At 45.2% G+C, this 23,047-nt stretch overlaps 1 protein-coding gene across 1 annotated transcript in view; it reads left to right on the top strand.

Moving 5' to 3' along the window:
- Positions 1-23,047, top strand: part of MAP2K4 (mitogen-activated protein kinase kinase 4) — a 106,369-nt gene that overhangs the window by 20,018 nt on the left and 63,304 nt on the right. The window contains exon 2 of the mRNA XM_075518981.1: positions 21,404-21,506. Coding sequence (XP_075375096.1) covers positions 21,404-21,506 — 103 coding nt within the window. The remainder of the gene's footprint in view (positions 1-21,403; positions 21,507-23,047) is intronic.

Below are 23,047 nucleotides of genomic sequence, written 5' to 3' on the forward strand. Positions count from 1 at the left end.
GGCTGTTCCCCAGAGTCAGTTATTGAATCACAGAATGGTTTGGGTCGATAGGGACCTTCAGAGATCATCTAGTCCAACGCCCCTGCCATGGACAGGGACATCTTTCACTCGATCAGGTTGCTCAAAGCCCTGTCCAGCCTGAGCGTGAACAATTCCAATGATGGGGCATCCACAGCTTCTCTGGGCAACCTGTTCTGGTTGCCAGCCTCACCACCCCCATTGTACAACATTTCACAGAATCACAGAATTGTATAGGTTGGAAAAGACCTTTAAGATCATTGAGTCCAACTGTAAACCTAACACTACCAAGACCACCACTATACCATGTCCCTAAGCACCTCATCCAAACGTCTTTTAAATACTTCCAGGGATGGTGACTTGGGCAGCCTGTTCCAATGCTTGATAACCCTTTCAGTGAGGTAAAATTTCCTAATATCCAGTCTAAACCTCCCCTGGTGCAACTTGAGGCCATTTCCTCTCGTCCTATCACTTGTTACCTGGGAGAAGAGACCGACCCCCACCTCTCTACACCCTCCTTTCAGGCAGTTGTAGAGAGCGATAAGGTCTCCCCTCAGCCTCCTTTTCTCCAGGATAAACAACCCCAGCTCCCTCAGCCGCTCCTCATCAAACTTGTTCTCCAGACCCTTCACCAGCTTCGTTGCCCTTCTCTGGACATGCTCCAGCACCTCAATGTATCTCTTGTAGTGAGGGGCCCAACACTGAACACAGCATTCGAGGTGCGGCCTCACCAGTGCCGAGTACAGGGGCACGGTCACTTCCCTACTCCTGCTGGCCACGCTATTTCTGATACAAGCCAGGATGCCATTGGCTTTCTTGGCCACCTGGGCACACTGCTGGCTCATATTCAGGTGGCTGTCAACCCCCAGGTCCTTCTCTGCCAGGCAGCTTTCCAGCCACTCTTCCCCAAGCCTGTAGCGTTGCATGGGGTTGCTGTGGCCCAAGTGCAGGACCCAGCACTTGGCCTTGTTGAACCTCATACAATTCACCCCAGCCCATCGACCCAGCCTGTCCAGGTCCCTCTGCAGAGCAAATTTCTTCCTTATGTCCAGTGTAAACCTATCCTCTTTCAGTTTAAAACCATTGAAAGTATGGATGAAGGATCTAAATTTTGTTGGCAGGAAGTTTAAGCTAATGCGGTAAGGTCCTGGGAGAGCAAGCATGCTGCCGGGAGCGGGGTCTTGTCCAGCCCACCTGGGTGGGATTAGGGGGAGCTTGCGACGAGCAGTGGGGTCCGGATCCAGGGACCCTTCTACCTGCACAGCCGCGGCCAGGGCAGCCCCTGCGCTGCAGGACGGGCAGTGGGTGTCAGCCCAGAGAGCTGGTGAGAGGTGCCAGTGGCTTTTTTCTCTGTAAATTGTAACCAGTTGAATTAAGAAGTGAACTATTAGGAAAGTACTCAAGGAGATTCTTTTGACAGAGAAAGTATCTGGTTTCTTCCTGGCAAAAATTGTTTGCAGCAAAGACAGATTTTGATGTTGAGTATTTTCCATTAAAAATAACTGTTGACTGTTACATAGTGACAGTATTTGTGCTTGAATTACCCCCTAGAGTATATTTTAATTGTAGTTTTCTCTTTAAACCACTTTTGAAAGTGTTAGGAGTGTATTAGCTGACTTTGTGCATGTTACATGCAAAGGTCACATTTATTTTGAAGGAAAGGATGATGGAAGCATTAACATGTTTGTGAATTTTCTTACCCACTTAAAGGCTTTCTGTTGCACAGGTAAATTTTGTAGGTCATGTTTACCAACTATTAATGAGAATGAGAGGAGCTATTGTTTTTTATTTAATTTATTTTTTCAAGTCCGCAGTCAGTGCTTGGTAACTTTTGGTAGCAAAACTGGTGGCACTTGCAGTGGGCAGGAGGGGTCTCACTGGATCTGGCACTGGATGGCTGGTACCTGTTGCCCTCTCCCAGTAAGTTAGGGTTTCTGCTATGGATCCACCTTTTTGCCAAAGGAACAGCATCTAGCCTTTAATCTGAAGGTGGGTTTTTTTGTACTGGGAAGGGAAAAGGCTGTTGCTCTTCTCCGTGCAGGAAGATCAAAGGTGTGCAGCGGAGGGTGATGCTTTGCAGATCCTCTGTTTGTTGTAAATGAAAGGAATGTAACACAGATGTCTGAATTTCTCTTGTAAGCCTTTGAGAAGTGGCAGGATTTGATCCCCAACTCTCTACAGCTCTTTCATGGAAAAACAGCAGCAAGTATCTCAGTTCAGGACGGCAGCTTTGCCTTATTGAATAATTTGACAAAACTGCTTGCTGTCAGGGGAGGCACAAAGTCTGTTGATTCTCTGTTGAGCTGTATTTGAGAGACCACAGCAGTAAGCAGTCGGTTTATTAATAAACTATGAAATGAGGGGGAAAGGTTGCAATGCGACCGACTTCCCACTGACCTAAAAAGAGAGCAGCTTTTTGCTAGCGGCTTCTGTGGTGTGTGCTGGGGTGCAGCTCCGCGAAGCAGCTGAACGCAACGCTGAACCTCCCGTGGCTTAAATCCCCTTCCCTTTCCTGTGGATTTCTTGCCCAGGCGACAGCCCGAGCAATTCTCCGTGTTGGTGTAGCTGGGCTCCCGCCCGCGCCCGTCACCTGCCCTCTCTTGGGGGAGCACTGTTCCCAGGGGTGCTTCTTGCCCATGTATTTTTTGCTAACAAGTCCGTATAGCAAAACGGAAAGGGTCAGGGCCTGTTCTTCTCCCCCCCCCATTTCTTTTGGGGTTGCAAACATGAAAACTGTTTGAAGGACATTTCCCACACTTTGATATTAAGTTAGCTTCCCAGTGTAATTTTATTTCTCCTCCTAAGAAGCTGTGTAGCATTAAAGGAATGCCATGAACAAGTATATTTCCATAGGCTAGCTGTTTCAGTGCTTTGGCTATGGGGCCAGATTTAAAGAAAAAAGTACCGTGCATGTGTGCAATGCCACTTTTTGGAGTGACAGCCGTTGTATTTCCATGGCAGCAAGAGTTGTGCTTTTGTTAGGCTTCACTTCAGCTACTTTCTCTAGTTTTGTTTTGATAATGAATCAACTTCGTGTAACTTCTGTGCTCTTGAGCACCAGCTTGCTAATCTTTCTGAACTGGTATTTAGCACATCATGTGTTGGGTACAAAGTGCCCTTCAAGGGACACGTGAGACTTAAACGTGGAATAAAATGTCATATTGTGTAAAAGCAACAAAAACATGCACCTTATACGATTTACTGCCTATCCTGTACTTGACAGGTCGTATTTGGGGGGTTTAGTGGGTGGTATATGTGTTATTCAAGAGTATTCTGAATAAAAGAGGAGGGTAGCGTGCTCCCAGGAAAATGGAGGAGGATAAAGGAGAGGTGCCTGGCGCGGGACCGGCGAGCAGGTCAGTAAGGGTGCATTTTCCTCTTGCAGGTGGAACCTGCTCCGGCACCGGGACTGCAGGCGGGGGTCCAGGCGCTGAGCTCCCCGCCGGGTCCTAGTCCAGAGCAGGGTTAGGTTTGCGTCGCTGGCCCCTTTGCTGATGAGAAACTAGAACTCAGATTTAATCATCTCAGTGACATTTTTCATACGACCTGTAAATGAAGACAGATATAGCTTTAAGAGAGACTTTTGTCAAAAGATATTTCTGATGCATATTTTCTTTACTAGTATATATCAGAACAGACTTTTCAGGATACTGACCTTGGTTTTTTTATATCAATAATTTTCTCTTATACCATGAATCTTAACATATAGGACACCAGAAATTAATGTGCGTATGATTTTTCTTCTTTTGTACCCAATATGTAAAGCTAAAGCTGTGATGTTCCAAAAAAAGTCTGCTTTATGCTTTTAATTGCTGGTGAAATTACTGTATTGTATCTTTCTGATTGAATAAATTTGGGCAAAATAAGAAATGGAAGCAGTGCAACTATCAGATATGAGGAAGTAAAAAAAAATGAAGAACAACTCTTATCTAATGAGCTTCATAAACAGTGTTAAAACTGGCTTATTTAAATCCAATATCCTTTCAATTTTAGACAAGTATTTTATACTTTAGGGGAAAGTTGCCTGCTTTAACAAGACTGGTTTTGCTAAATTTGCTAAACTGACCTTATTAAATTTTGGGACTGTATTTAAAAACAGAATAACACATTTTTTGAAACTTAATATATTAAAAAAAAAAAGTGGTTTTTTTTTCTGTTTTAAAGTAAGCAATTTGGATTACAGTGCTGTCTGCTATAGCCCAGGAAAAAGAACAAAAACAGATAAATTGAGACCTGGTGATGTTTCAAAGTGCTTTGGACATTTGCATATGAGAATATGTGAATATTTGAATATGTGGAACAGTTTGATGATATCGTTCACTGTATCTGCTGTGAGATGCAAGAATTGATACTCATCAGGTTAAACCAGCAAGGAGGTAGGTTAGAAAAAAAAACAACCCAAAGGGAAGTGGTGCTTTGTGTACTGGGTAGTTACGCTGTGGAAACTGTGGTATGCAGTGTTGTGGGTGTTAAAAATGTGGAGGTGAAGAAGAAGAGTGTGGACAAGTTCTTGGAGGGAACGGTCCAGTACTGTTATGTACAGAGAGCACCTCTGGGCGAGGAGGTTGGTGGGTTCACGGCCGGGAGGGTGCTGAGAAGCAGGGTGTATGCTTCGCCTGATGGTGTACGATGCCCTAAACCCTCACGTAGGCCGTGGGGAGACTCAGTGTTGAGGTGGGACATTTGCTCTGGCAAGGTGTGGTTGGTCCTGTGATGAGTGAAGAAAGCGCTCCCCACCCCATGTCATTTTGGGAAAGGCAGGGATAGACATACACGCAAAACTGGGTGTAGGCTGCCTACCCCTCAGCGTTGCGCCATGTGAAAAGGCACATGGCAGATGCGGTCCCACCTTCTGCAGGGATGGGGTGGGATGAAATCCTGATGTTGATTAGTGTGTGGCTGGCTTGAGGACTGTCAGCTGGGATGCTGTTGATGGATGGAAGTGAGTCCTTCAATGAGTACTAGATTTTTTTAGGCAGTTCCTAATGGCTGTATTAGTAAAAGGATGACACTGAAAAGCTTGAGTGCTGGATGGCATACTAAATTCTGCTTTCTGTTAGTGAACATGAACTTTCATTTCAGTTCTTAATTGATTTTAGTATTTTTAACCTAAACACAAAATGGTGGAGTCTATGATTTTAGTTTGATAGGGAACTCTGGTGCAATTGTTTTATTTCTCAGTGAGATTAAATTTACTATTTATTGTAATTCATATATGAGGCTGTATTGGTTTCTTTTAGTTAAATAGCTTCTTTCACTTCATGTTCAGAAGTGTCAACAGTAACTAGAAATACATGTTTTGGAGGCAAAACAACCTTTTGTAATATAACATAGCTCGTTTATAGATGTGACAGGGACTAAAGCTGGCAGTTAGCTAGAGGCGAAGCATGAAAAGTATCTGCTGGATGTCTCATGGTGAGAGGACCACTTGAAAGTTAGAAACAGTTCATTGTAGAAGTATCTTGGGGTTTCTCAGGTATCAGCAGCATAAAGGTGATGTGGTTCTTACCAGCTTTTGTCCATACATTCAGAATTTGAATTATTTGCTGTAACTTATAGCCCTGCTTGTTCAGACTCTGTTTCCTCATCCTCAGGCTCTGGAAGAAGAAAGTTTGACTAGAGAGAGGGATGGCCAGAAGTGGCCATGGACTTGCACAAGTAAATGTTACTTCTCACAGGCACTGGCTGCTTCTCATGAGAGTGTTCAAAAGAAAGTAATGAAGATCAGAGTGGATCTGCATCTCCACACAGTCCCCTGCCCCTCCCAGGAGTACAAAAACCTAATTATGCTAGGAAGAGAAGAATGGCAGTTTGATCCTGCCTGGCATTGTTCACAGACGTGGGACTTTTAAGTAAATACAAATTCAAAACAGTGTGTGACCATGGCTTGCACCCGCTGGGCTGGGTTTATAAAATGCCTAGAAAGTGTTTCTCTACGGGAGAGGGAAGCCACGGGGAATACTCATAAATTACCAGCTGGAGGGAGCTGTAACTCGTGGGCCAAGTGCTCCAGAACCGTTTTGTTTCTCCAGGGATGCTGAACCCTTGCATCTCCTAAGCAATCGGGAGTTATGGGTGCTGAGCAGCAATACCAGTGTGCCCGTTGCAATACCTGCTGCTCTGCGTGCTCTCGAGGGTCTTGAGGGTCAAAGTGGTGTCCTGCCCATTTCAAGACAGTCTGGAAAATAGTGGCTATGTCAGTTAGGTTTTGATGAGCTACACAGAGGGTGTTTCCATATTCGTGCTGAGCAATTCGTGTAACGATGAGCTTTCAAGGCCATGGACTGTGTAATCCCCACGTGCTCCTGTGCCCAGAGCAGTCCAGCACTAGGGAAATGCAAAGGAAAAAAAGTAAGAAACAGTGGTCTTAGAGGGATGGCAAAGTGAAATTTCTGGCAGAGGTAGCTGGTTTGGTGGGTTACAGCCACCTGTTTTGTGCGTCTGATTTAATGCTCTGGTTCCAGGGTTAACTGGAAAATAGCGGTGGTGTTGAAGGAGGCAGCGTTGCTTTTCTCGCCCTTTCCTGTGCTAGCTCGTAGTGCGAGCAGCTGGCAGTGAGGGTGGTCAGGGTAGCAGTCTGGGTTAAAACTAACCCAGGGGAAAAAAAGTCAGGGTTGAGCACCTGTGGGAAAAGGCAGAGCTGTTGCTTCTGGGGGTAACCCAGGTGTGAAGTAACTGGAGATCCTGCCGTGTGGATTCTTCGCGATGGCAGGTCTTCCTTCGGTGTGACATTACAGCGCTGAGCACAGTGAGACCCAAGTCCTAGGGTCAGGGCCTGCAAATAATGCTGCAGGATAAATACATAGTATTAAAATGCACTTTTTTACAGTAATAAAAAGGTGTAGTAATAAAAAGGCACCTTGTTGTCATTGGAGTTCCTGCACTGGGGAAGGAATGGGTTTGTGTGTCCTTCTTCAGGCGAGTGCGTCTGAAGGAGCAGAACGCTTTGAGCTGGGTGGTAGAAGGAGACCAGAGCTCTCGACAGAAGTTACACCTCCTGACTGTGATTCACATGCTGGAGCCAAGGTCTTCAGAGGCTCGGTTTCGTCCTAGCTAGAAGCACTGGGATTTTACTCATCTGGAACCACATAGGAAAGGAAAACCACAAAACCATCAGCTTCCTGCTTTGCAGGTTAACGTGATGCAGCTTTCCTTTATACTCTTACTTTCTGCACAGTGTTTGTTCTCATGAGGAATGGCTGTATTAAGATCAGTAGGATATATATATATTTTTTATATCCTCTTAGATCCATCCTCTCTACACTAACCAGATGCGAGTTCTTTGTTTAGAGTTGCGTCAACTGATATACCAAAGCTGTAGTCTGTGTAGTTTATTGCTGCAGATGTTTGTTGCTGCAGATACCTTGGTTGGTTGGTTGTTGGTTCAGAGTCATTGTTGGTTGTGTGCAGCTATCCAGTTCTTCCTTTGGGAAGGAATTTAAATGTTGTAATGCTTCTCTCTCTATTGTCTTTGCTAACAAAAATGGAGATTTCTGCCACATGGGTAAATATCCACAAAAATTACGAAAGCAGCCAGCTGTTGACCTGTTAGAGGCAGTTTCGGCAATCTGCCATGCTCTTGGAGGTGGCAGCACTGTGACCAGGTTCCTTGCTACATCCAGCCTTCGGTTGAGGTGTGGAAGGGGTTCGGTACCTGCTGCCTTCTGTCCTTCCAGCACAGCAGCAACGTTCATTCCTGGCATTTCAGGTGTTCTGGCAGTTGAATAAAAATGTCAAGCAAGAGTGCCATTACCGTGCATCTGTCTGAAGAGGTTTTGATGCTGCCCGGCTATTAAAGCTGCAAATTCTGTTGGAGACACCGATCGTTGGACATTGCCCGGTGTGTCTTAGCAGCGTGAAACGGGGGCTCCTTCCTGTGCTGCTCTTCTTGTTACAGCATATTACTAATTCGTATTGAAGGCTTCAGAAAACAGCATAAAGCTTGAATTTTTATGAGCGCACAGATGCTAATCTTTTTTTCTGTAAGAAAAATGTGAACCCAAAAGCTGGTGTTCGCAGTGCTGTGGTGTTATGTTTAGGAGGGCCTCTGAGTGCGTTATTTTCATGCTGAGAAGTAACTGGACTTACAGATGCGTTTGACTGTTTCTGCTGGATTTCAGCATGAAGAAGGGTTTGAACAAAGTAATGCAAACTAAACCAAAGTTTGCTTAAGTTTTTAGGGTTTTTGCTTTTTTAAATTCCTTGCAATGTGAATTTCCCTTCGTTTTTTCCCTCTCCAATTCCTTGAAAAGCAAAGGAAGTATGGTGCTCAGAGAAGAGCTACGACGTGGTGACGGGGGACTTGTGGCCATGGTGAAGGGATGCTGGGCAGACCCCGGCGCTGGGTTGTGTATGACTCTTGTGGCATCGAGGATGTGCTGTCCTGCGAGACAGGGTGGGAGCGTGTGTGGACCTGGTGGAGGCCACCATACCCATTGCATGGCCATGGTGAGGTCTGCGCTGTTGCTGCGCTGGACGGGGCTGTGGAAATTCGACAAGCTCGAGTTGTGTCTCAAATGCAAGTGCCAGGGAAGGACCCGTGCAGCAAGGGGAGAGGGCGGATGGTGACAGGGTGTTGGGCATGGGTGGCAGCTCCTGTCTCTTCTGACAGCCTGCATGTAGCTGAGCTGCTGCGTTGGGCTTATGTTGTGCAAAGTGCCTTCGTGTCCGAGGGCTGGAGAGCCAAGTGTTGGGTTGAGTTCTATGAACTCCTGCCGGCCTGGCATGATGGGGTCTGAAAGCTCACAAGGAGACAAGAGGATGTGATACGATCAGGGAAGTGAAACCCAGTGATGGTTATTAAATACAGAGATACCATGGTTGGCTGAGGAGGTCCTTCAGCTGAGAGTGGTTGGAGGCTGAGAGAATACCTGAAAGAAGAATGTCATGGGGTTGGTTATTGCTCTCTTCTCTGGCATCTTCTTGGGGCCATGGTGGGGCACAGGATGCTGTGCTAGATGGACCACTGCAACTGTTCTTACACTGTATGTCTTTGGGTCTAGCCCTTACCTCTTAAATTAAAACATCTTTTTCTGAAATTCCAAATTGGAGAAGTACAAAAATGGATCATTGCCTATCTACAGGTACCATTTTTGAAGCTTAGCATAAAATTGCCTTGGATTTAGTGTGTAAAAGTTCTCTGAAGAAGCAGTTAAAAATAATAAATAATAAAAATAATAAAAAAAAGAAAGTACTTTCAAAGACAACTAAAAGCTTTTGTATGTTCTGTGGACTTGTATTTTGACTTCTTGCTTAGCAGTTGTACGTACCTCCATTATAATTCAGCAGAACTAAGCTAAAATGCTTTTTGGGACCATGTGGGTTACCTGGAACTCTGCTCAGGGAGAAAGTTGTGTCCTGTCCTGCCCCTTGCCTGGTTGCCTGCAGTGCTCTCCGAGCTCCCACCCAAGCAGCTGGCCTGTCTGTGTCCCCTGGTAGGGCCTTGGTATCTATACCTAGGCATTTTTAAGATCCAGACCAAAGTCTTTCCTGGTGCAACAATGTAGATAGATAAATATTTTTTTTAAAGAACCTTGCAACTGAGACCAGGCTTTCAGAAAGGCTCAACTCCTCTTTAAGTCTGTGAAAGCAGTGATTAGATGTTCCTAGGACACCTGGGAGCTCACAAACAAGGAAACCAGCTTACATGAAGCAGATCCTAACTTGAAAATTTGGCTTGGTGTATTTTTAGCTATGCATAGATATCAGCTGATAGTATTTGGAAAAATGAGCATGTATTGCAAAGTTTTGGATCCAACCATGGAGATCTGCTGCCCTTGCATTGCAAAGGATTATTTCTTGTGGAAATAGTGGTCAAGTGGAGAAGCAGCCCGGTGCTGGGACCAAAGCATTACCAATGGAGTCTGGAGCAAATTAAAAGTGTGCTCCAGTACAAGTCTCTTCACCCTATCACAAGTTGTTTCCAATGTTTTAATTGTGCTTGTTAGTGCAGCTTATACATCTTCACGCACACACACTCTCTCTGCTTTACCTTTTTAGTTATTCAACCAGTCAGTGACAGGTAACACTGCTGGTAACTATTCTTTTTCTGTTGACTCTGAAGGGTTCCCGAGATGTTCCTCTCAGCCTTCCCTTGCCTATTTTGACTGGTGGTTGTTTCAAAACAACTTAATCCATTTTCTTAAATATGCTCTATGTGTGTGTGCTCCATGTACCTCTCATGGCTTAATGGTAAAACGAGGTGACAGCGTTGCAGTGCACACACGCATCCATGCGTGTGTGCACCATGCACTGCTCTCATGGCTTAAAGGTGAAGCAAGGAGACAGTGTTGCAATAGTGGCATCCTTACGTGGTCCTTAGGCTGAGGTCTGGCTGGGCGTGCGGTGCCGATGTTGCCCGCTTCTTTGCTGCCTGCCTTGTTGGCTCATCCTGTGGTGCTGGGCTGCATCTTGGGTTACCTGGAACTCTGCTCAGGGAGAAAGTTGTGTCCTGTCCTGCCCCTTGCCTGGTTGCCTGCAGTGCTCTCCGAGCTCCCACCCAAGCAGCTGGCCTGTCTGTGTCCCCTGGTAGGGCCTTGGTATCTATACACATCACACAGAGACTGCCACAGAGATGTGAATGTGAGAGTTGCACTGGGAGCAGTATCTTTTGGGGTTGGTATTGCCTGCCTGACCCTGTGCCAAAACCACATGTAGAAAAGCAGCGCTTTGTCAGGCAGCATCCTCCACGTAGATGATAGGAGGCTCAAAAAATACCTGCTTGGTTTAACAGGCTAAACTGAGAGAGAGAAAAATGAAGCCTCCTGTGCCATGGGGATGTGGAGCAAAATGCTCTGCGGTGGGGGAGAGCAGCACCGGGACAGGGAGGGAGCTGGGGAGAGGGAAGGCAGGGACAGGGGTGCTGAAGTCCCTTTCACAGCTTGCTTCTTCCTGAAAGGTAGCAAATGACAACCTGATGAACAAAGGGCTGGAAACCTCCCGTGCGACAGCTCATGGGAGAAAAGCAAGAGGCAAGAGAGGGAGACGTGTGCAGGAGGAGAAGTTGGACGCTTCCCTCATTTCTGTTGGCATCTTGGGGAACATTTTGCTTAAACGAGTCTAGATTTGCTCTGCTGATCCCACCTGAGCCATCAGTGAGTCACAACGCTATGGCCCTCTTCTCTGTTAGAGAGTTACCAGCAATTACACTTAGGAAATCCAGAACTGCTGTGTCAGGAGATGCCTCCTGGCTTGGTGGCCGAGGGCTTTCCTCGTCCTTCCCTACGGACATAAAGGCAGCGATTCCTAATTCCCAGTGCTGTTTTGTGCTTTCAGCAGGATCCACTTGTGGTCTCTTTTGTCTTGAGAAATAAAAAACCTGATGTACTAACACTAAGGTGGACAGAATTGGTTGCTCCCCCAAAATAATTGTGCCTTAAAATGGCAAAAGCCCCCCCCCCCCCCCGAGTCCTCTGGTTCCTGTTCTTCTTCCCGATCCGTGGCTGTAGGACTCTCCGTGGCTGAGTCCGAGGTGTTTATCAGAGCCAGTGGGATGCAGGCTGTGATTGACATTGCCACTTTTCTGGCATAAGGTAGCTACAGGGATGATGGAAACATACTTGTTGCTTTATCCAAAGAAACTAAATCCTTTCCATTGACCTTAAGCAAAGGCCTCAAGGGCAGATTTTTTCCTTGCTTTTAGTCTAAGTACAGGCTCCTAAAATTAAAAAGAAAAAAAAATCAACCAAACCTGTTCCCAGTCCTCCTCCCTACAGTCTGTTTTATGATTCTTGCTGTGCTGTTTCATAATGAAAAAGTACCTGGCATGGCACTTTGCATAATTTATTATTGTTTTACATCAGGAAGGGCTCCAGGTGCCTCGCGATAAATTTTGCGGGGTAGCGTCACCGTTTCCTTCTGACAACTGCTCCAGTACAGCCTCCGCAGGATTATGCTGCGGCTGCCTCAAACATAGGTAGTGTGAACCTTTTGCAATATTTGTTACTGAAACGATATGCTGCTTTGAGAGCAGCCCCATTTCCACGGACATCTGGTCCAGCGGCACCTCCCGCGTGCTGGCTGGTTGAAGGTGCCTGGGACAACTGGACCCTCCAGGTTCTATCCATCAGTGTTTCACCAGGCTTGGCGTTTGAGTGCGACTATGAGTGATGTGTTAAATAATACTCTCCAGCAAGAAATTGCCTGAACTCCAGTTTGGGAGGAAAGCTGCCATCTAACACTAGTGCTACGCTCTCCTCTCTCGGCAGAGAGCTGCCCGTCACAGCTTGGCACGAGCATGGTTGTGCACCTTGCGCATGTGCAGCCATGTGCTCTTATATTCAGTATGCAACGCTTGCCCAGGCACAGATCTTAGGTCTTTTACCACAGCTGTTCTGCTCCCAAGACTCGGATAGTTTTAACTCTGTTTATTCGAATGGTATTTCCATGCAGGGTAGTATCAGGGATAGTAAATGCTAAAGGTTAATGGTGGATTTTGGAGATTTCGGAGACATCATTCTCAGGTCTTTACTGCTGGGAGTTTCCAGTCTGAGGGAACTAATCTTAATCTGATTGCAATTTCTTGCACTCGAAGCCTAACCTACTTTAGCCAGGCTTTATAGTGGAGGTATTTATAGAAGCTGTTGCAAATGCTGTTGGATGTAGCATAAATCATGTATTGCAAGTTGCAGAGGTGCGTGTCTGCTGGTGCAGGAAGCGTCTGTGCAACTGTGAGCCACCTCCCAGCCTTAAATCACCGAGATGCCTTGCTAACTTTTTGTTTAGTACAACCGTTTTACTGTGTAGGGGTTTCATGAAGGTAATGGCTGGTAGCCCTTCCAGAGTCCCGGCTGATCTGGGCTTCTGTGTTTTTGTGCTCCCTAAGTAGAAGCACACTTGGGGCTGTAGGTGAATTATGGATAAATACTCTTTCTAATGAGGTGACTTCTAAAAATGAGCATACTTAGCACATTCCTGCAGTACAAAATCGTCATGTTGGATTTTAATGCTGACTCTTGGATTATACTAAATTGAAGGTTTCATTGAAGGGTAGTAAATGTCAGTAAGAGACAGACGTACTGAAAATACTTGTACCTTTGAAAGTGAGTTTCTGTAGTTACAGTTCTTAAGACTAATAACTCAAACCCCAGGCTTATTCTTTCATTCAGACTCCCCAAATAAACTGCGCTATTTGCTGAAGTTCGTTCATGTTTCATTTCAAAATTTGACTAGTTTTTTCTTGAAAAATGGTTTGTCTTGAGGGCAAGGCTGGAAACCTACTTTACTCCCAAATTAGTTGTGCTGATGTTGGAGTACATCCATGAGCAAGACTGGAAAGGAAGGAAATATAACTAAAAAATTGTAGGTTGGAAGGGTCTATGGGAAGGCAGTGCTGTGCTAGCAGCAATAGAGATAATGAGCTGTGAATCCTGGGTGCGTTCAGGACGTCAGCAGCTGCGGGGCTGCAGCTCTGAACACGGGTAAACGTTCTTCTGCTGTCTCTACATCAAAGCAAGCATTTTGTTAGCAGACAAGATCTAACAATTTGGGTAGTAAGAGCTGTTGGAAGAGCAGAGACTCTGTGTTTGTTGGGTTTTTTTCCATTGCAGGTAAGAGTTGGCACTAGCTTTGCTTTGAGATGCCCTGGAAGAGATCAGACCTGATATTTTGCAATTTTCTCCTAAGAAGATAACCTCAAACATTCGTCTCCCTTCCCAAATGGACCCAACCCATCTGGCCTCCTGACATCCCTTCTTCCCCTGTTTTCTCTGTCTTTTTGTTGACATGTTTTAATTTTAACAGGGAGAGGTAAAAAGGTTGCACAGTTTATTGCAAATCCTTTGGTCATCTTCCTGCTGTTTGCTGCCACAACTCATTTTCCTGTGGTTGTATTTATTTTTTTTTCTGGTTATACTAGAGTAAGGAAATAGAGTGCATACTTGGTTCCTGGCATATTGCTACTCCACAAACAGCAGAGAGACTTCAGCATCCGACCAGAGAGAATAGTCACCTTTGCACTATGACAGTCACGCTCACATCGTGACAACAAGAGGTTGATATTGCAGATTTGAACCAAGTGGAAAGCATTCTGGCAGGGATCAATTTGTATCCCTGCAAGACAGAAACCTTGGAAAAAATCCATTAAACTACTGCTGTTTTGAAAATCTTACTGCTTGGAAAGTGAGCATTTTCTTATGCATAACCTGAACATCGTTAGCAGTGTTGTTGAGGTGTGGTGTGCAGGGATGGGGGCGAGGAAATTCTAGGAAGAAAATAGGATTGCTTTCTCCAACAGGAGGTGACTCAGAGGCTTGAAGAAATCAGATGTCCTAGGTGAAGTAAAAATAGTAATACAGGATATAACTCTGGAGGAATACTTTTGGACTGCACGTTATCTGCTAGACAGCTATTTCTTCTTGCATGAAGACTGGTTGGCTGTGGTTGTGGTAAAGAGGCCTCAAAAAGAGTGATGAGAACCTAACTGCAGAGCCAAGTGCTTGGATTAATCCTAGTGATGGATAGCAGCACGTAAATAATTATATACTTAACTTAGCATCCATTTACCAGTGCAGCAAGAAACAATGCGTGCTATGAGGCTGAATTATTCTTCTGTGGCCATTGTGTAGGTGGGTCTCCAGTGCGTGCTTGGCAAGGCGTCCTGGCCGCTTTTCACTGTGTCCGTTTTGGTGAAGGTCTATGAAACGCCAAGGGATGTGCTATTGTGGAGTAGCAGGACACAAGGGATCACATCCTCCCTTACCTCAGTTCCACACAGCGGCCTGTTGCTAAAACAACATCCTTTTAAAAATGGATTTGAGAACAAGAATACCATCATTTTATGGCTGCAGTGATTTGAAATAAGGATTGCTATCCTTATGGATAGAAGATTAACTTATTTGCAATCAGAAAGCTATTTCAGCTGTCTTTTTCTTCTCTGAGAGCAGCATAACTTAGCACACAATCCTGTTTAGATTCCCTCAAAACATGAGCAAATACTTCCCTTACCACTCAGCTCAGCCATAGTCAAGGCCATCCTGCATTCAAATACAGTCTGGACTTAGTATAACCATTAACATACAGCTGAAAAATCCACTAATCAAAATTGGGAAGACCCTAAGTCAAGAAACTTCATAGTTTCAGGTCTGGTTTTGAGGATTAACCTAATTTATGAAAAAGCATTAAGTTCCAAAGTTTGTTTTGGTTTCTTCCAAATCATTACTTCTCCAGTAATCTTTACTTTTATAGTTCTTGGAGAAGTAGATGTTATAGTGGTTGATGATTAGAATTATGTATTAAGCTATTAAGCTAGCAGAACCTTTAAAGGGTGTTTAATTTACGTAAGGTGGATATTTCTGCAGCATGTTTTAGGACAATTTTGAACACACAGACTTAATGGTGATAGGGGCATTAGTGAATTTCAGAAGCAACATCAACCCGGGCCTCTTTATTCTAGCGGAACAGGGTGGTCTGAATTAAACCTGTGCGTGCAAAATCACCAGCAAAACTCTTACATCTAAAGAGACTCTTTTGCCTCCAGTTAGTTTTGAGTGACATTTCTGCGAGGAATAGGGACTTGGAGCTGTCAAAAGTCTTTTTTGGGATGAAACTCCAGACTCATAGAGTACACAGCTGAAGTACTTGGTTTTTGAAAGGCTGCTGGAGAAGACACCTTGCTTTGACTCTCGTCAGGCTTCTGGTTCATTTTAGCATGTTGTTTCATTTACGGTACACGTTTCCATGTGACTTGCGCTGAATGGAAATTCCCAGCATTTCTCAGGATGTCTGTTTCTCCCCTGTCATGTTCCTTGTTCATCAGCTGAGCAAAAGCAAACCATCCTGTTTGCTTTCCAGGAGCAGGTTGTGCTTCTGTATTTGTTGGATTTGTAGAAAATCCAGCTCTAGATGGTGGATCGACATCATTGGAACTATTCTGAGAAACCTACTGAGATAGAAATCAATAGACTGGTGTTTAACAGTGATGAAAAATGTTCTGTCACAGTGTGAAAACAGGAGGAAGCTTGGTGTATAAAGTTTGCAAGTAGTAAGAATAGGAGCAGATTTTGAGAAGAGATTTTCTGATAGGAGTTTGTAGTTAACTGCGTCGTTTTCAGTGTTGGGCCACTTCAAAAATAAACGCTCTCCTAAGTTGTATAAACGTTGCTGTTAGAAAGGGAAAATCTTATGACACTGTATTATTGCCCTTGAAAGAGGGATAGTGTTTCAGGCATGTGAATAAAACAAAGCTAGAAGAATGATGACCGCTGTAAATCCCTGGACCCAGTCCGAGAGCAGAGTTTACGCTGCGGTAACAGGACAAGTGAGCGAGGGGTTGTACGACCGTTATCTGCCGGTACCTGCCCGGCTCCTCCACCCGCGCCTGTCCGCACAGAGGCAGGGGAGAACCTGGGGAGAGTGGAGAGGGGGAGGATTCAGGCATCCGCACGTGGCTGGTGAGTGTCGGCATCCCCCAGATCCTTGGCAGTCGTGAACTCAATCTGGTTTTGCTCTGTGTAAGAAGGGAGATGCCATCAGGGATGTAACCAGAAGAGGCCTCGGAGGTTGGTCAGGCGGCGGCGCGGTGTTGCGGCCGTGTGACAGGTTGTGCACTTACAGAGGGTCCTGCCAGGAAACCTCTGGTTCCTCTGTGGTGGCAGAGCTGCTCGCAGCCGTATGCTTTGGAGGAGCCTTGCAGCACTTCTCAAGAGACAGACACGAGATACAGGTTGCTCTGCCTCTCTGTTGGCTAACCATATTGTTAGTGTTAGCTTTGAATACATTTTTATGATGGGGGTGGTGAGACACTGGAACAGGTTGCCCAGAGAAGCTGTGGATGCCCCATCATTGGCAGAGTTCAAAGTCAGGTTGGACGGGGCTTTGAGCAACCTAATCTAGTGAAAGATGTCCCTGTCCATGGCAGGACTGTTGGACTAGAAGATCTTTGAACCAAAGATCTTGGTCCCTTCCAACCCAAACCATTCTGTGATTCTATGAATATTCCTGTTGGTCATGCTAATGTCTGATCTTTCAGAACGTTGTGGATGATTGACATCAGAGATGTGGAGGGGTGATAAGTTCTGCAGAAAATTACAGACTCTCATTTTGGTTTTGCCATCTTTTTGATTTTGTTACCTTTTTGGTTTTGTTCAACTCCTCCTTTGTTTCTGGGTCATGTAAGGGTGAATTGAGCTCTTTGGCTTCTTTTAAGTGATTCTTCTGCAGTTCATTGGGCACATGTGCTGCAAGAGCCTGAGCTTAGAAACTCTCACTAAACGAAAGACATTGAGGTGCTGGAGCGCGTCCGAAGAAGAGCAACAATGCTGGTGAAGGGTCTGGAGAACAAATTCTATGAGGAGCAGCTGAGGGAACTGGGGTTGTTTAGCCTGGAGAAAAGGAGACTCAGGGGAGCCCTTATTGCTCTCTACAACTACCTGAAAAGAGGTTCTTAAACTACCTGAAAGGAGGTCTCTTCTCCCAAGCAACAAGTGATAGGATGAGAGGAAATGGCCTCAGGTTGTGCCAGGGGAGATTTAGATTGGATATTAGGAAAAATTTCTTCACCAAAAGGGTTGTCAAGCCTTGGAACAGGCTGCCGAGGGAAGTGGTTGAGTGACCATCCCCGGAGGTATTTAAAAGACGTGTAGATGTGGTACTTAGGGACATGGTTTAGTGGTGGACTTGGCAGTGCTAGGTTAACGGTTGGACTCGATGATCTTAAGGGTCTTTCCAACCTAAATGATTCTATGATTCTTCTTTATGTTACCTACCCAACAGCCAACTCTTCCTCCTCTGCACGGTTTGTAGCACTGGTACTGCTCAGCAGCAGGGTGCTGTGGTTCAGGGAAGAGGGAATGGATGTCAGGACGTGGTGTGTGTGGATAGACAAGTATTTAAATGAGAATGAAATGTTACTGTCACCTGGCCGTCTTTGAAACGTCATGTTGTTGCTGTGTCAGTGCCTGCCTCTCACTGTCTATGTAGGCTTCCCATTGCACTGCCTACTCTGGAACATTTTTGGAGTGGCAAAGTCCAAGCAGAAGAGGAGGCTCGCTTATCCTCATGATGGTGCTGTGTGTATAAATGCACTCCTTTGTGTCATCTTGCACAAAGTGAGTAATTGTTTGTGTACACGTAAGTAACAAATAAGATATTCCTCATGCTACAGAGCACTGGACAGCCACAGTGAAGGGCAGGGACGAGGTCGGTCAGAATTTGGAGATACCAGGCCATTCTGCTGAGCTTGGGGAGGGACCCTATGGCTCTAATTAGTTTTCAGGAGAATAAATGATAGATAATAAATATGTGGAAAGAATTGTCTTTAGAAGAAAAATATTAAAGAAGGTTTTGAAAATGCCAGCATTGTTCAAAGGTGGAAGCTCCTGCTGAGAAGTCATTTTGTCAAAAAAGACAGCTAATGGATAGTTTGGGCATTCTTTCATTTGCTAAACTATGTTATTTCTTTAATTTTTATTTTTTTTTCCACAAGGCAAGACAAAGTAAGAGAATGCTACTAAAGGGAAAGAACCCTAAAGCAAACCAGCTTTCAGCACCAGCAGTGGTGTTTCTCCATATTATGATGAACAGGTCTATACTTTTACTCTTGAAAGGAGCAAGCCATTCATTGCTTCCCTTGCTGCAGCGTGCTCAGGATTTTTAAAAGCAAATATTTTATTCTTTGTTTCCTTGTAGTGCTGCAGCCGAGACCCTACTGTGCCATCTCTTTTTGGGTAACATACCCAAGAAAGACCCATTGAGAGCTCTGTACTGCAGTACAGAGCTCATGCCAACCAGCCGTACCCAGGCTGGGCATCCTCACTTTCCCTCTTCTCCACCATTATTAGTGATGAAAGGCCCAGTATCACTGACTGGGACCTTATGGAAATCTGCTGATGAATTGTCACCAAAAAATGGTGATGTGTTGTTTATTTTAGGTGGATAAACCAATTATCCATGCAAAGCTAGGATAATTGGTTTCATGCTGTTGGATTTTGTGCAAGTTTCTTGTGTGGTGTTTTATGTTAGCTGATTTTTAGAAAATGCAACGTGTATGCAGATATTTCCAGATTATTGTATTGCAGTGGGATCAAAACGGAAAGTATGTACCAGTTACTTAAAAGTAAAAGGTATGATAGAGGTGGTCATCTCTAAGTGGAAATCACAAACAGGGAGTGGTCGGACTCGTGCTGCAGAGCTCCGTGTGCTGTAGGTCGGAGCTCCATGTGCTGTAGGTCGGATAACGCCAGCAGCAGCACCGCTTTCTGCAGTGAGACCTCAAGGCAGAACTTGAGCCAAATATATCTGAACCTGTCACGCAGCATCCAGCTGAGCTCGTCTGGGATGGCAAGCATTGAGGAGCCTCAGCTGGGTGCAGGTGGGTGTTTGCTGGCCACAAGCTTTCCCACACCTTCCAGACTGCAGGGTGTCTATATTTCTTTTGAAGGCATCCTTAATTCTGAGGTTTGTTGGGTTTGTCAGGCTGGTTTTAGATGTATGTTGCCACGATGACCTTAAAGGTCCTTTCCAACCTAAATGATTCTATGATTCTATTAGCGAGGTGGGTGTTGGTCTCTTCTCCCAAGTAACAAGCCATAGGACAAGAGGAAATGGCCTCAAGTTGCGCCAGGGGAGGTTTAGATTGGATATTAGGAAAAATTTCTTCACCGAAAGGGTGAAGAAAAGGAAAATTTTGAAAATGCCAGCATTGTTCAAAGGTGGAACCTCCTGCTGAGAAGTCATTTTGTCAAAAAAGACAGCTAATGGATAGTTTGGGCATTCTTTTATTTGCTAAACTATGTTATTTCTTTAATTTTTATTTTTTTTTCCACAAGGCAAGACAAAATAAGAGAATGCTACTAAAGGGAAAGAACCCTAAAGCAAACCAGCTTTCAGCACCAGCAGTGGTGTTTCTCCATATTATGATGAACAGGTCTATGCTTTTACTCTTGAAAGGAGCAAATTTCTGAGGAAATTTGAGGAAAATTTCTTCACCTTGGAACAGGCTGTCCCAGGGAAGTGGTTGAGTGACCATGCCTGGAGGTATTTAAAAGACGTGTAGATGTGGTGCTTAGGGACATGGTTTAGTGGTGGACTTGGCAGCGTTAGGTTAACAGTTGGACTCAATCTTAAAGGTCCTTTCCAACCTAAAGGATTCTGTGATTCTATGATCCTTGTAATATTTCATGCCCTGAAATTGCTGTAAAGTGCTTTGACCTATAACTAGTTTTTTCTCTTTTTTTTGGTCTTGGAGTTACCCAAACCACCTCTTTGTGCAAGGTGGAGGAATGCTGCAGAGCAGGGTGGTGCCTTCTGGCTTTTCCCAGGAGGGCTGTGAGATGGTTGGGAATACGACACCCGCTCTAGGGTGCAGGCAAAGGAAGGTTGTTGGAGGAATCCGGGTATTGTGCCAGCTTCGGGTGGCTGGTGCCTCCTGGGATGAACAGCAGTGAGTTAAGACATCGCTGAGGCAGCGGGAAGCCTGGGGGGGGTTTCAGTTGCAGGTTCCTGGGAAGGTGGGATGGAAGAGGCCCTCATCTCAGCGTGTTTTGGTGGGGAGGAGCACAGGTTTCCTGTGGCCAAATGGGAACAAGACAGGATCTTCTGCAGCCCAGTGAGAGTGCTGGGAAGGGATATCTCCCTTTATAGTCCCTGATCCTGCTGTTGCTCGAGCAGGTCATCTCAACTTCAATGAAAAATACATAGCCAGTGGCTGGAGTGCTGACCAAGACCACTTCCACCCTACTATTTATTTATTTTCTTTTTCCCCATGCTTTCTCAGTTGGCTGCAGAGCAAAGCTTTCTCTCACCTGGTCACCCCTCCGATGGGCAGAATTTTGCTCTCTGCTTGGTGACCCACTTGGCAGAAGAGCGCACAGCAGATCTCCTCCATCCTCGCTCAAGCCTGGTTATCTCCATTTGCTGTTGGGCTGAGGAGGGTCAGGAACCCCGTCAGCCCTCCTACGGTTGGGGTGTTACATAAAAGACATCCCAAGGTGCCCTTTCCTTTCCCCAGTGCCATCCACCCTGGGTGGTCTGGTGGCATGCCCAGGCTGTGCCGAGCAGGTCGGGCCCCTTTGCCGCTGCGGCTGAAGTTGAGCCTGCCAGCATGGATCTGTTTAAAGGAGTGGTTGTACATGGAGGATGCTCAGGGTCCTGGTGTGGAGGTGCCCCGTAGCCCTGGCAGCTGATGCTGGTACTCCAGCTGCCACAGGAGGTGCTTTGGATACCTCGCTTTGGTGACTGACTTGGAATAAGGTGGAGGAACGCCCTGGGGTGAGAGCTGACTCCCATTTCTCCACCCCTGTGTCCCTAACACAAGCTATGATTTGCTAATGTTGTTGTGAAATGCGTTTTCCTTTTCTCACAATGTGTTTATTTTTTTCCTGTTTATTTCCAGATGCTCTTAATATTTTGTTGCTGACAAAAAGTTTACTTTATGTTCGTTGTTTCCCAGGTAAACGCAAAGCGCTGAAGTTAAATTTTGCAAATCCACCTTTCAAGTCCACAGCAAGATTTACACTAAACACTTCTGGAGTTCCTTTCCAAAATCCACACATGTGAGTATAAAGCCAAAGGCACAACTAATGGAACAACTTTGAAATTATTTAGCCAACATACAGTGTTATTTTAATGCAGTTTGATTACCTCAGTTATTTGTAGGTTGCTCAAATCTGTCAGTTTGAGTCACTGTAAAAGAATCCTCCCCCCCACCCCAGCCCCCCCCAATTAAAAAAGGTTAAATTTGGGATCTTCCTGTTTTACACTGGAGCTACTGCCTTCCAGAATTGATTCAATTGAGATAAATTGTAGCTGCTAATGCAAGATACGCCTATAATGAGTTCCAGACCTATCCACTGTCCTTTTCCTGTCTCTTTATTCAGTGCTTATTACTTTTTGTTAGAGAGAAGTTCTTGTTTCTGTGTTATTTGTGAAAGACATAACTGTGATAGATTTTTTTTTTTTTTCCAGCACTAAAATAAACAAAGATTTGAGGATTGTCATTATACCAACGTGGAGATGTCAGGGAGTTACGCAGTGATTAGCTCTCACTGAGTTTTCTAGATAGCTAGCTACAGGATATCCCTATCCAAAGTTTGAATGCAAGCGTGGCACAGAGCTGTTCCTGACGCTAGTAAATAACAGTAGTACATCGTCACAGAAAATATTAGCTTTGTATCCTCAGATCCACCAATCTAGATTGATGGGTGACGCACCCACAGCCTGTACGTGTGGCAGAATGCATCTAGCATGCAAAGATGTCCCCAGATTTTCCTCTCTTAAGTTCCCCGGAAGGTCTCAAGAGTTTTGTCAGTGGCAAGTCTCAGAAACTGCACCCGCAGCTTCCCCCGCTGCCTGGACTCTCCGGGGTGTCCCTGGTCATAGGCTGCTTCTGCTTGGCTCTGCATGTCGCTGCCTCTCTCCTTGAGCTCAGTGCCTTCTGCTTCCCCAGGATACGCCCTCTGGGGTCTGTTCCTCTTTCTGGTAGCTTCTTTATGCTGGGGATTTTCAAGCAAGCCTTCATCGAGTTAGAAACGTGTTTCTGAGGAGTTATCAATGGTAATTACAACATCTAGAAATTTTATAGTGTACTTTAGATGATTCTTCTTACCATCCCAAGTGACCTTTCCAGCAAGTCCTCTTCTCTCCTTCTCTCTATTTTCCTCTCTGAAATAGAGTATTCTCACTGGTTGTAGAGCTAGCATTTAAATATTCACTTTTTGTGTCTCTCCCTCAACATCATCAAACCCTTGTAACAATTTTCTGTAGAACCCTGTCTGGGACTCTTTCCTCTCTCAAACCTCCCTATGTCCATTAAATAAAGGACTTAGTCTCAGCTAGCGAGTTCCATCATCCGTCTGTAGGGATTTGACTTTTCTGTGTTTATCTACACGGATTTCTGTCTTGGATTCACTGGAAGTCACAGTGGCTCCTGTCTAGCACAGTAGAGCTTTCGTTGTTAGTCAGTGACACCTTAAGTTTCATGTTTGTGCAAGTGACTGTCAACATTGTCCATTAAGAAGGTGCTGCTCTGTCTCCATGGGAGTTGCGGTTGTTGGCAGGGGTTGGATCCTGGGCTGGTTAATAGTGTAACTGGTTC

Source organism: Mycteria americana, chromosome 16 (assembly GCF_035582795.1).
Source record: "Mycteria americana isolate JAX WOST 10 ecotype Jacksonville Zoo and Gardens chromosome 16, USCA_MyAme_1.0, whole genome shotgun sequence".
NCBI lineage: Eukaryota > Metazoa > Chordata > Aves > Ciconiiformes > Ciconiidae > Mycteria > Mycteria americana.